This window comes from Liolophura sinensis, chromosome 13, assembly GCF_032854445.1.
Source record: "Liolophura sinensis isolate JHLJ2023 chromosome 13, CUHK_Ljap_v2, whole genome shotgun sequence".
In the NCBI taxonomy this organism is placed as follows: Eukaryota; Metazoa; Mollusca; class Polyplacophora; order Chitonida; family Chitonidae; genus Liolophura; species Liolophura sinensis.
This window is the reverse complement of record NC_088307.1, coordinates 494812-508627: the sequence shown is the minus strand read 5'-3', so window position 1 is coordinate 508627 and position 13816 is coordinate 494812. Positions and strand designations below refer to the sequence as shown.

At 43.8% G+C, this 13816-nt stretch overlaps 1 protein-coding gene across 1 annotated transcript; it reads right to left on the bottom strand.

Annotated features, from left to right (window-relative positions):
• Positions 1-1212: 1212 nt before the first annotated feature.
• On the bottom strand, positions 1213-13707 carry LOC135480564 (SNARE-associated protein Snapin-like). The gene is made up of 4 exons (XM_064760426.1): positions 13552-13707; positions 6641-6687; positions 3150-3268; positions 1213-1964 (listed from the first exon to the last, which is right to left on the bottom strand). Exons 1-4 carry the CDS (start codon positions 13689-13691, stop codon positions 1872-1874), a joined length of 399 nt encoding a protein of 132 aa, XP_064616496.1. The 5' UTR covers positions 13692-13707; the 3' UTR covers positions 1213-1871.
• Positions 13708-13816: the final 109 nt, after the last annotated feature.

Here is a 13816-nt window from a genome sequence, read left to right as displayed (position 1 = left end):
CTGAACCAATCCAGAGGATGCAGTAAACTCAAAGATGTTGCAGCTTTGTTAAATGAATTATTCCTGACAGAGGTAGCAGGGCACCTTAAGTTGTAGCATGCCAAGCCAAGTGGTAGAAGTCTTTATTTTTTCATTGATACAAGTGTTGAATTGCAGTACTGAAAAATTTTTCTTTTAAATAAAGGCCATTCCTTGATATCGCGCTGTGTACTGAATCAAACCTGTTAGAGGTAGCAGTACACTTGAATATGGAGCACCTTTGTGTATTAAATCAAACCGGACACTGGTAGCAGTACACTTGAATATGGAGCACCTTTATGTATTAACTCAAACCTTATAGAAGTAGCAGTACACTTGAATATGGAGCACCTTTATGTATTAAATCAAACCTGACACAGGTAGCAGTACATTTGAATACATGTATGTGGCACCTTTATGTACTGAATCAAACCTGACACAGGTAGCAGTACACTTGAATATGGAGCACCTTTATGTATTAAATCAAACCTGTTAGAGGTAGCAGTGCACTTCAATATGGAGCACATTTATGTACTGAATCAAACCTGACACAGGTAGCATTACACCTGAATATGGAGCACCTTTATGTATTAAATCAAACCTGACACAGGTAGCAGTACACTTGAATATGGAGCACCTTTGTGTATTAAATCAAACCTGTTAGAGGTAGCAGTGCACTTCAATATGGAGCACATTTATGTACTGAATCAAACCTGACACAGGTAGCAGTACACTTGAATATGGAGCACCTTTATGTATTAAATCAAACCTGACACAGGTAGCAGTACACTTGAATATGGAGCACCTTTATGTATTAAATCAAACCTGACACAGGGAGCAGTACACTTGAATATGGAGCACCTTTATGTATTAAATCAAACCTGACACAGGTAGCAGTACACTTGAATATGGAGCACCTTTATGTATTAAATCAAACCTGACACAGGTAGCAGTACACTTGAATATGGAGCACCTATATGTACTGAATCAAACCTGACACAGGTAGCAGTACACTTGAATATGGAGCACCTTTATGTATTAAATCAAACCTGACAGAGGTAGCAGTACACTTGAATATGGAGCACCTATATGTACTGAATCAAACCTGACACAGATATCTGTGCACTGAACTATGTAGCATCTTCATGCACTAAATCAAACCTGTCAGAGGTAATGAAAACAGAGGCAATTGCATGGAGTCACATCTTTAATATTTTTCTTAACAACTGGAATGGCATACAGTACATATTTAACACACTGCATGGGTTTTGATTTATAGCATGTATGTACAGAGTTATCTCCCTTGGTCATTCCTTGGTCATTCCAGATCAGGGTGGCTCTCATTTACCTGTGGTTCAATCTGATCTCTCAGCACATACTACATGACAAGGAGTGAATGTTCATCCATGGTCTCTGCTGTCAAAAACTGATAAATCCTTCTGTCACAATTCATGACAGATTTTGTCAATTTTACTCTAGCATTTCTGTTCTAGCATGCGATTCCACTTCTGCATAAGCAGCACTGCGACCGAACATCTCACGTTTTCAAATTAGAGATGATCCTATTGGTTATGTTCCCTACTTGCTTTGACAGCAGCTCCATGGCAATTGAGACCAATCACAAAAGAGAATGAAAGTGACATTAACCAATGAACTGTTCAGAATTTGATCGTGTGGAACTTCCAAACACATTCTTGCCTACACACTAAGATTTGCACTGGTGGACATTAGTTGCCTGTCATAAATTATGTGTCGAGACCAGATGAGGCTGTGGGTAGATTGGAGCACCTGTGCAGGCGAGGTCTTTAGGACAAAAGCTGTATATACAGAGTTCTCTCCCTTGGTCCTCTTGTTTATTTTGGAGGCCCAGGAGATGGGGGATCTAGAAGAGCTTTACGGCGAGCAGTCTCCTTTGATACATTGTAATGAAGTTTGCCCAGTCGGTCCTGAAATTGAACAATGATGGCTGTTAGTGTCAAATAGAAACTATCCACAAAAAGAGTCAAAAACAAATACAATAAAAAATAAAATAAAAAATCAAAAAATATCGTTTTCTGGACTGCATGTGTTTGTACTGCAGCCAGACAGTGTCACTATGTAAGCTGGCCAGTCTCAATGTTAACACAATCAAAGTATTTCTGAAATGGCGTGACTGAAGCACTAGATGTTAAACTACTATTATTTTACCCAAGACGGAACTCCACCAGAGTACACCAGATGTACACTCAGACTGGACTACTCCACAATAACCATCTAGAATATGTATACCACCAGACACCAGGCATGACACCTAACAGATATATACATTAGGCATCAGGCCTGTTCAGACATCAGCCGTGTATAGACATCCGTCCTGTACAGACATCAGCCCGGTATAAGCATTAGGGGACACTTCCACAAAGATGTCATACTTGTACGGTATCGCACATATAGGACAATGGTATGTTAACAGTGATGTACAAAATATTGTATGACAAATGTACGATAAAAAAATGTTGTACGCCGCTTTGTGAAACACATATCAGCCCTGTACACACATCAGCCCTGTACACATATCAGGCCTGAACACACATCCGCCCTATACACACATCAGCCATGTACACACATCAGCCATGTACACACATCAGCCCTGTACACACATCAGCCCTGTACACACATCCGCTCTGTACACACATCAGCCCTATACACACATCAGCCATGTACACACATCAGGACTGTACACATATCAGGCCTGTACACACATCGGCCCTATACACACATCAGCCATGTACACACATCAGCCCTGTACACACATCAGCTCTGTACACACATCAGCCCTATACACACATCAGCCATGTACACACATCAGGACTGTACACATATCAGGCCTGTATGCACGTCGGCCCTATACACACATCAGCCATGTACACACATCAGCCCTGTACACACATCAGCCCTGTACACACATCAGCCCTATACACACATCAGCCATGTACACACATCCCGACTGTACACATATCAGACCTGTACACACATCGGCCCTATACACACATCAGCCCTGTACACACATCAGCCCTGTACACACATCGGCCCTATACACACATCAGCCATGTACACACATCAGGACCGTACACACATCGGTGGTACTTTACCTGCACATTCTGTAGTATGTTGTTCACAAGCATGACTCTTCGGCGAGCATTGCTCAGCTTTTTCACATAGGGATCTAAATCTGCAGGCACCTGCTGGCTGTCAGAGATCCTTTTCAAGTCTGCGAAAATGTATGAAAAATATGACAAGTGTAGAAGTTTAGAAGAAATATAATTGATCTCCAATGTGTACATTTGCACGAACTATTTCAAGCAAAAAATTTCCATGTATTCTGAGAGAATGTCATAGAATCTGACGTTTTGGGAGCATTTTCCTCCACTGGAAAACTTAAAAGTGTTTAATGGTCTTTTATCGGTTACAAGGTTCATTTTAGTGTTCTCTGTGTATGTAAAACAGCTGAGATCTCTGTGAACTGAAAGCTTCCTGTTACAGAAATAATGACCAATTGTCTTCCAGTACAATTCATTGTCTTCTCTGCTCGCAAAGGGCCTATCAGTTATTTTGTCCGTAGTGAAGGACCTGGCCCCACCTCATTATGACAGGATTTTAAAGAGAATGCATTGCACCAGAATGTCATATTATGACTTCATATTATTATGATATCATATTACGATATACTGTAAAATTGTCGACATTTTCCCAAATTTTTTTTTTGCAAATAAGTCGTTACCATTTCTACTTTTCTGGTTTGTGTGAGCATGAAAATCTTCATTATCTGTACCACTGCCGTATGTGGCAACAGATCAAGGCAACAGATCATAATACAATACATGTTTTGGTCTTTACAGTGTGCATTCAACAGTACAAATATGGAAAGAACACATAAAATACTCATACAATCTGTCAACCTTTTTCCGATCTTTTCAGGGTTATATCCAAATGTTCATCGCATATAGTATATGTAATTTACAGCTCAGTCCACAATTCAACAGATAACTTATTCAACAGACCATGAAACACTTTGTACATGTGTAATAAGTTTGTTGGCATTCAGGTAATTAGGAAGATCAACTACTGGGCACTAACCCAAAGATGTCAAGCAGTGCTACAGATACTTTTCACAGGTAGTGCGGCGCTCCCTACATTTCAGAGAGGGAGTACTAGGTAAGCCTACTGCAGCACAGAGGTTTTGAAAATACTCTACACTTGACTGAGAGAAGCGAGTTGAGAAAATAGAAAGGCATACATGTGCATACATGTATAGGCCTACACAGACTTACCTGTAGAGATTCTTGCAGTTACACACAGGACAACCAGTTTATGTATGTACATGTCGATTGCCCAGTATTACGACTTTTCATGACATTCTGAATACATTGACTATAACAGCTCTTCCTCATGAGGAATGAATCTGAATGACACTTATAGGCCTACATTTATTTATAACACCTCAACCTGTAGGCCTACTGGGTTTATTCCAGTAACTCACTCCAAGTCATCTTTACCTTTTCAGTTTGTTTTGATAGCAGGGGTTGCAGTATTATTTCATCTTATTATCCTCAAAATAGCGCAAGCGCATTCGATAAACGAATAATAAATGAAAGCACGACTTCAAATATAATTAAAATTTCTACCCAATGCATAATTTTATTTATTTATTTGATTGGTGTTTTGCACCTTACTCAAGAATATTTCACTTATACGATGGCGGCCAGCATTATGGTGGGTGGAAACCGGGAAGAGCCCGGGGGAAACCCACAACCATCCAAAGGTTGCTGATAGACCTTCCCACGTACGACCGGTGAGGAAGCCAGCATGAACTGGACTTGAACTCATCAATGCATAATCATAACATATAAATCCCAACAAAACAATGACATCACGAAAGGAAGCTAATATTTGACCATGACACACAGTCTATTTTGTTAAGCGCACTGACACGTCGTACTTGGGTTAAACTACTTCCAGCAATTTCTTCACATTTTTTCATGCCTCTATAACGAGCCTTAATCTGGCGATTCTCACCAACAGACTCATACAAGGTGTAATAAAATGTATGCCCACACAGTTTATTTTTCATTTCACTGTTTTCTTTGCTTTTCAATGACAGACAAAACATAACCCACTCACGAAGTCACATTCATCATTCTTTTGTAGAAAGGAATTGAAGAAATTGGAAGGAAAGTCACTGACCAACTCGAAGTTGGTATTAGGCATTTACATTCACAGGTACTACACCGTGACAAAATGTCTTCAATATATGTATGTATTAAACAGTGACTATCCTGAGGACAATGGATAACTTTTATTTCAGTGAAATATGAAACAAACATGTAATCCACTTGATTATTGACACTGCCAATTGCAGGAGTATAGTTACCCATTTTCAATCTTTACTATGCAATATTCTACTTGACACTGAGTACTATGTCCACAATTTCGACTGCATAATACGAAACCCATGCAGGTGAGTAAAAAACAATAGGTTTTGTTTTAAGCAGTGTTCATTAAAATATATGTTTTCATATAAATGACATGTGAATGATCCAGATGGGTACGCTAAGATAAAGGTACTGACTTAATAATGACCACATCACACCATGGTATCTCCAATAGGCAAGAGTACTTACCATCTGCCAAGTACATGTACCTTTGTACCCCATGGTGTCTCCCATAGACAAGAGTACTTGACATCTGCCAAGTACATGTACCTCTGTACCCCATGGTATCTCTCATAGACAAGAGTACTTACCATCAGCCAAGTACATGTACATTTGCACACCATGGTATCTCTCATAGACAAGAGTACTTACCATCTGCCAAGAACATGTACCTTTGTACCCCATTGTGTCTTCCATAGACAAGAGTACTTACCATCTGCCAAGTACATGTACCTTTGTACCCCATGGTATCTCCCATAGACAAGAGTACTTACCATCTGCCAAGCACATGTACCTTTGTACCCCATGGAGTCTCTCATTGACAAGAGTACTTACCATCTGCCAAGTACATGTACCTTTTTACCCCATGGTGTCTCTCATTGACAAGAGTACTTACCATCTGCCAAGTACATGTACCTTTGTACCCCATGGAGTCTCTCATTGACAAGAGTACTTACCATCTGCCAAGTACATGTGCCTTTGTACCCCATGGTATCTCCCATAGACAAGGGTACTTACCATCTGCCAAGTACATGTACCTTTGTACCCCATGGTATCTCCCATAGAAGATTACTTACCATCTGCCAAGTACATGTACCTTTGTACCCCATGGAGTCTCTCATTGACAAGAGTACTTACCATCTGCCAAGTACATGTACCTTTGTACCCCATGGAGTCTCTCATTGACAAGAGTACTTACCATCTGCCAAGCACATGTAGCTTTGTACCCCATGATATCTCTCATAGAAGATTACTTACCATCTGCCAAGTACATGTACCTTTGTACCCCATGGAATCCCTCACTGACAAGAGTACTTACCATCGGGCAAGTACATGTACCTTTTCACCCCATGGTGTCTCCCATAGACAGGAGTACTTACCATTTGCCAAGTACAATATGGCATATCCCCTTCAGACATAAAAGAACTTACCATCTGCCAAGCTGTCAATCTGCTGCCTCAGGTCCACTTGACTTTCTCTAAAACACAAAGTGATCAGTTTGCTTCCATAAAAAACATCAATATACCAAATGTACATAAAACACATGTATACTATTTAAAAATGCTTACTGCATACTATAGGTAAGGCAAGGTACATATTTCATTAAGCCTGAAACACATGTACATGTATTCCCTTGCAAAGTCTACATGCACAATAGCCATATAAGCTAGAGAGGGTTTACATAATAAAATGCTGAATTTTCAAATTCAGATCAGCTGTACTGGAATACTGGGGTGACTTTCTTGGGATCTGGTCAAAATGCAGTTATTGGTGAATACTGGGCTGCAAACAAATATTTGTGACTCATTGAAAACATCTTTCCAAGCTGTTACATCGGTCATCATTCATATAGTAGCCATTTCAAGGCTTTTGTTAAAAGTGCTGCGCCCAAGTGTGTTTCTTATACTAGCTTTCCAAAGTATTGTCAGAATGATGCATTGTGGGAAGAATTCAAAACGTCTATGACATGAATGATGGCCATGTAAGGGACGTGGTGAGACATTGGCACTGCCACTCAGAATCTATTAGCACAGCAAGTAATGAAGTTACGACTTGTACTCCTCATCAGGGCAGTACGTTAGTCAGGTGCATTGAACAATATGTCTGCACACTGGATTTATCCGGATTAAACATTGTGGGTGGAAAATGACAGATGTTTGGTGGTCTGTTTGTTTTTAGGAGGAGCTGTCAGTATCTATAATGGCCTCAGTCCAATATCATCAATATAGCAAATCGTGATAGATGCAATATCTCCTCAAATTAGAGTTACATATTTGATAGTGCTATACAGTGTGACTCTGTCCTATAGTTTGGACTTAACAGAGTGATACGTCCATGCCTTCATTGCTGGGTGAAAACTACCTTCCCTCTCAACAGCCACTACAATGATTACACCCATGCCATCACCCAGATCACCAAACATTTCTGCAAGAGTGAAGTCAGATGGTTATAAAGGCATCGATTGTTGTCAGCCATTTCCCCACCAAGCCAAACTGGTGCTGTGTCAAGCCTATAGTGTATGTTTTAAAACAGTTGAATCTGCATTTGGCATCTGTTTGCACCCTGCTACTGTCCCCGACACCAGAGCCACACAGAACAGGATCCTGTCACCCACACCGTGACAAGGAACATCACAGACCCACACAGTATAGGATTCTGTCACCCACACCAAGACAGGGAACATCACAGAGCCACACAGTATAGGATTCTGACACCCACACCATGACAGGGAACATCACAGACCCACACAGTATAGGATTCTGTCACCCACACCAAGACAGGGAACATCACAGAGCCACACAGTATAGGATTCTGACACCCACACCATGACAGGGAACATCACAGACCCACACAGTATAGGATTCTGACACCCACAACATGACAGGGAACATCACAGACCCACACAGCATAGGATTCTGTCACCCACACCATGACAGGGAACATCACAGACCCACACAGTATAGGATTCTGTCACCCACTCCATGACAGGGAACATCACAGACCCACACAGTGTAGGATTCTGACACCCACAACGTGACAGGGAACATCACAGACCCACACAGTATAGGATTCTGTCACCCACAACATGACAGGGAACATCATAGACCCACACAGCATAGGATTCTGACACCCACAACGTGACAGGGAACATCACAGACCCACACAGTATAGGATTCTGTCACCCACACCAAGACAGGGAACATCACAGAGCCACACAGTATAGGATTCTGACACCCACACCATGACAGGGAACATCACAGACCCACACAGTATAGGATTCTGACACCCACAACATGACAGGGAACATCACAGACCCACACAGCATAGGATTCTGTCACCCACACCATGACAGGGAACATCACAGACCCACACAGTATAGGATTCTGTCACCCACTCCATGACAGGGAACATCACAGACCCACACAGTGTAGGATTCTGACACCCACAACGTGACAGGGAACATCACAGACCCACACAGTATAGGATTCTGTCACCCACAACATGACAGGGAACATCATAGACCCACACAGTATAGGATTCTGTCACCCACAACATGACAGGGAACATCACAGACCCACACAGTACAGGATTCTGACACCCACACCATGACAGGGAACATCACAGACCCACACAGTATAGGATTCTGTCACCCACACCATGACAGGGACATCACAGACCCACACAGTATAGGATTCTGACACCCACACCATGACAGGGAACATCACAGACTCACACAGTACAGGATTCTGTCACCCACACCATGACAGGGACATCACAGACCCACACAGTATAGGATTCTGTCACCCACACCATGACAGGGAACATGATAGACCCACACAGCATAGGATTCTGTCACCCACACCAAGACAGGGAACATCACAGACCCACACAGTATAGGATCCTGTCACCCACACCATGACAGGGAACATCATAGACCCACACAGTATAGGATTCTGTCACCCACTCCATGACAGGAAACATCACAGACCCACACAGTATAGGATTCTGACACCCACACCATGACAGGGAACATCACAGACCTACACAGTATAGGATTCTGTCACCCACACCATGACAGGGACATCACAGACCCACACAGTATAGGATTCTGTCACCCACACCAAGACAGGGAACATCACAGAGCCACACAGTATAGGATTCTGTCACCCACACCATGACAGGGAACATCATAGACCCACACAGCATAGGATTCTGACACCCACACCATGACAGGGAACATCACAGACCCACACAGTATAGGATTCTGTCACCTACAACACGACAGGGAACATCACAGACCCACACAGCATAGGATTCTGACACCCACACCATGACAGGGAACATCACAGACCCACACAGTATAGGATTCTGTCACCCACACCATGACAGGGAACATCATAGACCCACACAGTATAGGATTCTGTCACCCACACCATGACACTGAACATCACAGACCCACACAGTATAGGATTCTGTCACCCACACCATGACAGGGAACATCACAGACCCACACAGCATAGGATTCTGACACCCACAATATGACAGGGAACATCACAGACCCACACAGTATAGGATTCTGACACCCACACCATGACAGGGAACATCATAGACCCACACAGTATAGGATTCTGACACCCACACCATGACAGGGAACATCACAGACCCACACAGTATAGGATCCTGACACCCACACCATGACAGGGAACATCACAGACCCACACAGTATAGGATCCTGACACCCACAACGTGACAGGGAACATCATAGACCCACACAGTATAGGATTCTGTCACCCACACCATGACAGGGAACATTATAGACCCACACAGTATAGGATTCTGTCACCCACACCATGACAGGGAACATCATAGACCCACACAGTATAGGATTCTGACACCCACAACGTGACAGGGAACATCATAGACCCACACAGCATAGGATTCTGTCACCCACACCAAGACAGGGAACATCATAGACCCACACACTATAGGATTCTGTCACTCACACCAAGACAGGGAACATCATAGACCCACACAGTATAGGATTCTGTCACCCACAACATGACAGGGAACATCATAGACCCACACAGTATAGGATTCTGTCACCCACACCAAGACAGGGAACATCATAGACCCACACAGTATAGGATCCTGACACCCACAACATGACAGGGAACATCACAGACCCACACAGCATAGGATTCTGACACCCACACCATGACAGGGAACATCATAGACCCACACAGCATAGGATTCTGACACCCACAACGTGACAGGGAACATCATAGACCCACACAGTATAGGATTCTGTCACCCACACCATGACAGGGAACATCATAGACCCACACAGCATAGGACTCTGACACCCACAATGTGACAGGGAACATCATAGACCCACACAGTATAGGATTCTGTCACCCACACCATGACAGGGAACATCACAGACTCACACAGCATAGGATTCTGACACCCACAACGTGACAGGGAACATCACAGACCCACACAGTATAGGATTCTGTCACCCACAACGTTACAGGGAACATCACAGACCCACACAGCATAGGATTCTGTCACCCACAACATGACAGGGAACATCACAGACCCACACAGCATAGGATTCTGTCACCCACACCATGACAGGGAACATCACAGACCCACACAGTATAGGATTCTGTCACCCACACCAAGACAGGGAACATCACAGAGCCACACAGCATAGGATTCTGACACCCACACCAAGACAGGGAACATCACAGAGCCACACAGCATAGGATTCTGTCACCCACAACGTTACAGGGAACATCACAGACCCACACAGTATAGGATTCTGTCACCCACAACATGACAGGGAACATCACAGACCCACACAGCATAGGATTCTGTCACCCACACCATGACAGGGAACATCACAGACCCACACAGCATAGGATTCTGTCACCCACACCATGACAGGGAACATCACAGACCCACACAGCATAGGATTCTGTCACCCACGCCATGACAGGGAACATCATAGACCCACACAGTATAGGATTCTGTCACCCACACCATGACAGGGAACATCACAGACCCACACAGCATAGGATTCTGTCACCCACAACATGACAGGGAACATCATAGACCCACACAGTATAGGATTCTGACACCCACAACATGACGGGGAACATCATAGACCCACACAGTATAGGATTCTGTCACCCACACCAAGACAGGGAACATCATAGACTCACACAGTATAGGATTCTGTCACCCACAACATGACAGGGAACATCATAGACCCACACAGCATAGGATTCTGACACCCACAACATGACAGGGAACATCACAGACCCACACAGTATAGGATTCTGTCAGCCACACCATGACAGGGAACATCACAGACCCACACAGTATAGGATTCTGACACCCACAACATGACAGGGAACATCACAGACCCACACAGTATAGGATTCTGTCACCCACACCAAGACAGGGAACATCACAGAGCCACACAGTATAGGATTCTGACACCAACAACATGACAGGGAACATCATAGACCCACACAGTATAGGATTCTGTCACCCACAACATGACAGGGAACATCACAGACCCACACAGCATAGGATTCTGTCACCCACACCATGACAGGGAACATCATAGACCCACACAGTGTAGGATTCTGTCACCCACACCATGACAGGGAACATCATAGACCCACACAGTATAGGATTCTGTCACCCACAACATGACAGGGAACATCATAGACCCACACAGTATAGGATTCTGTCACCCACAACATGACAGGGAACATCATAGACCCACACAGCATAGGATTCTGTCACCCACACCATGACAGGGAACATCATAGACCCACACAGTATAGGATTCTGTCACCCACACCATGACAGTGAACATCACAGACCCACACAGTATAGGATTCTGTCACCCACAACATGACAGGGAACATCACAGACCCACACAGTATAGGATCCTGACACCCACACCATGACAGGGAACATGATAGACCCACACAGCATAGGATTCTGTCACCCACACCATGACAGGGAACATCACAGACCCACACAGTATAGGATCCTGACACCCACAACATGACAGGGAACATCACAGACCCACACAGTATAGGATCCTGACACCCACAACGTGACAGGGAACATCATAGACCCACACAGCATAGGATTCTGTCACCCACAACATGACAGGGAACATCATAGACCCACACAGCATAGGATTCTGAAACCCACAACGTGACAGGGAACATCATAGACCCACACAGTATAGGATTCTGTCACCCACACCATGTACCAGGTAGATCCATTCAACAAGTTGCATTGTGGAGCGGAGCGGGCCGTTAAATCCACTCTAATAGGACAGCACAGACTGATACATGTATCTGGTGTGGAAGAAGAGATGGGTCTCCTCCATCACTCCTGCAATTTCCAATTAATTTCATACTAATTATATACAGCAAACCTGTCAAAGTGATGGCTTTTCTCTCTTCAAAATTGCAGTGTGCATGCGCGATGCCTCGGGTGCATCCCAAATCGGAGTTGCAAAGTATCTGAGGTCACGGGCAAAAAACATGGCTGAATACTTTACAATTAATTTTAGTCGCTTGACTGACTGGGCAATTTGTACTTTCTATTCTACATACATGATGACTAATGAAATCATCACTAAAGTTGTCATTTAAGACTGGCTGCATGGTCTTGTCATGTTTGGTTGATTTGAAAACCGTATCTACTGGCACACGGCTCCTCTGCTGTGACGATCATCTTCCTACTGCTCCACTATGAAGCAGGACATGCACGTAGGCCTACATGTAGCTGCTCAACCTGGCGGCCACGGCATGTACCGTGGATGCCTTCATGACTATAATAAATCTATTCTACAGCAAGTAGGGAAATATGGTGGCAGTGAGGTGGGTGTAGAAAGCCGGTCTTTAGGTTGGTGTTTTTTATTTACACGAGACATCCATGATAAGAAAGAGAATCGGCCCAGGCCTTCGTTGAGTACAAAGTTAATACTGTTAGCGTCGAGACCCCAACTACGCTAGGCCAATACAAAAAAAGGAGTTGGAGTCGATCGGGGCTAGTCTGAACTATGAAAACAGATTCTTAATCACATAAGACTATATGCAGCTATAAGACATTCTACCCTTGTTGTGCCCTTACCTGCTAACATTATTTACACTGAGCAAAGCAGCACTTGCTCCAGCAGTTATCTGCACTAACAACGTGACAGTTCCGAGTAGACGCACATTGTCCTCTGTCACGGTGTCAGCTGACGACAACTGTTACAAGATAAGCACAGGCAGTAAAGAAAGAAACATTTTTGCCTCAGTACCTGACACATTTCACCCGTTCATCTATCTCCAGCACACAAGGCTTTAACAGGCCTACAATTCCCTCCGCAATGGCATCCCTGTTGGATGTATCCAGCGGTTTTTCTCTCATGACAGGCGACGGATCTTTCACTTCCGCCATGTTCGACAGCTCGCACTCGTACCTTTACTGCAGCTGTTACATCATCGTTTATTTCCAACAATATTCGCCAGCCTCCCTCCACGAGGGGAACGGAAGTACAGTGCTATTCGTTTATTCGACCGTCA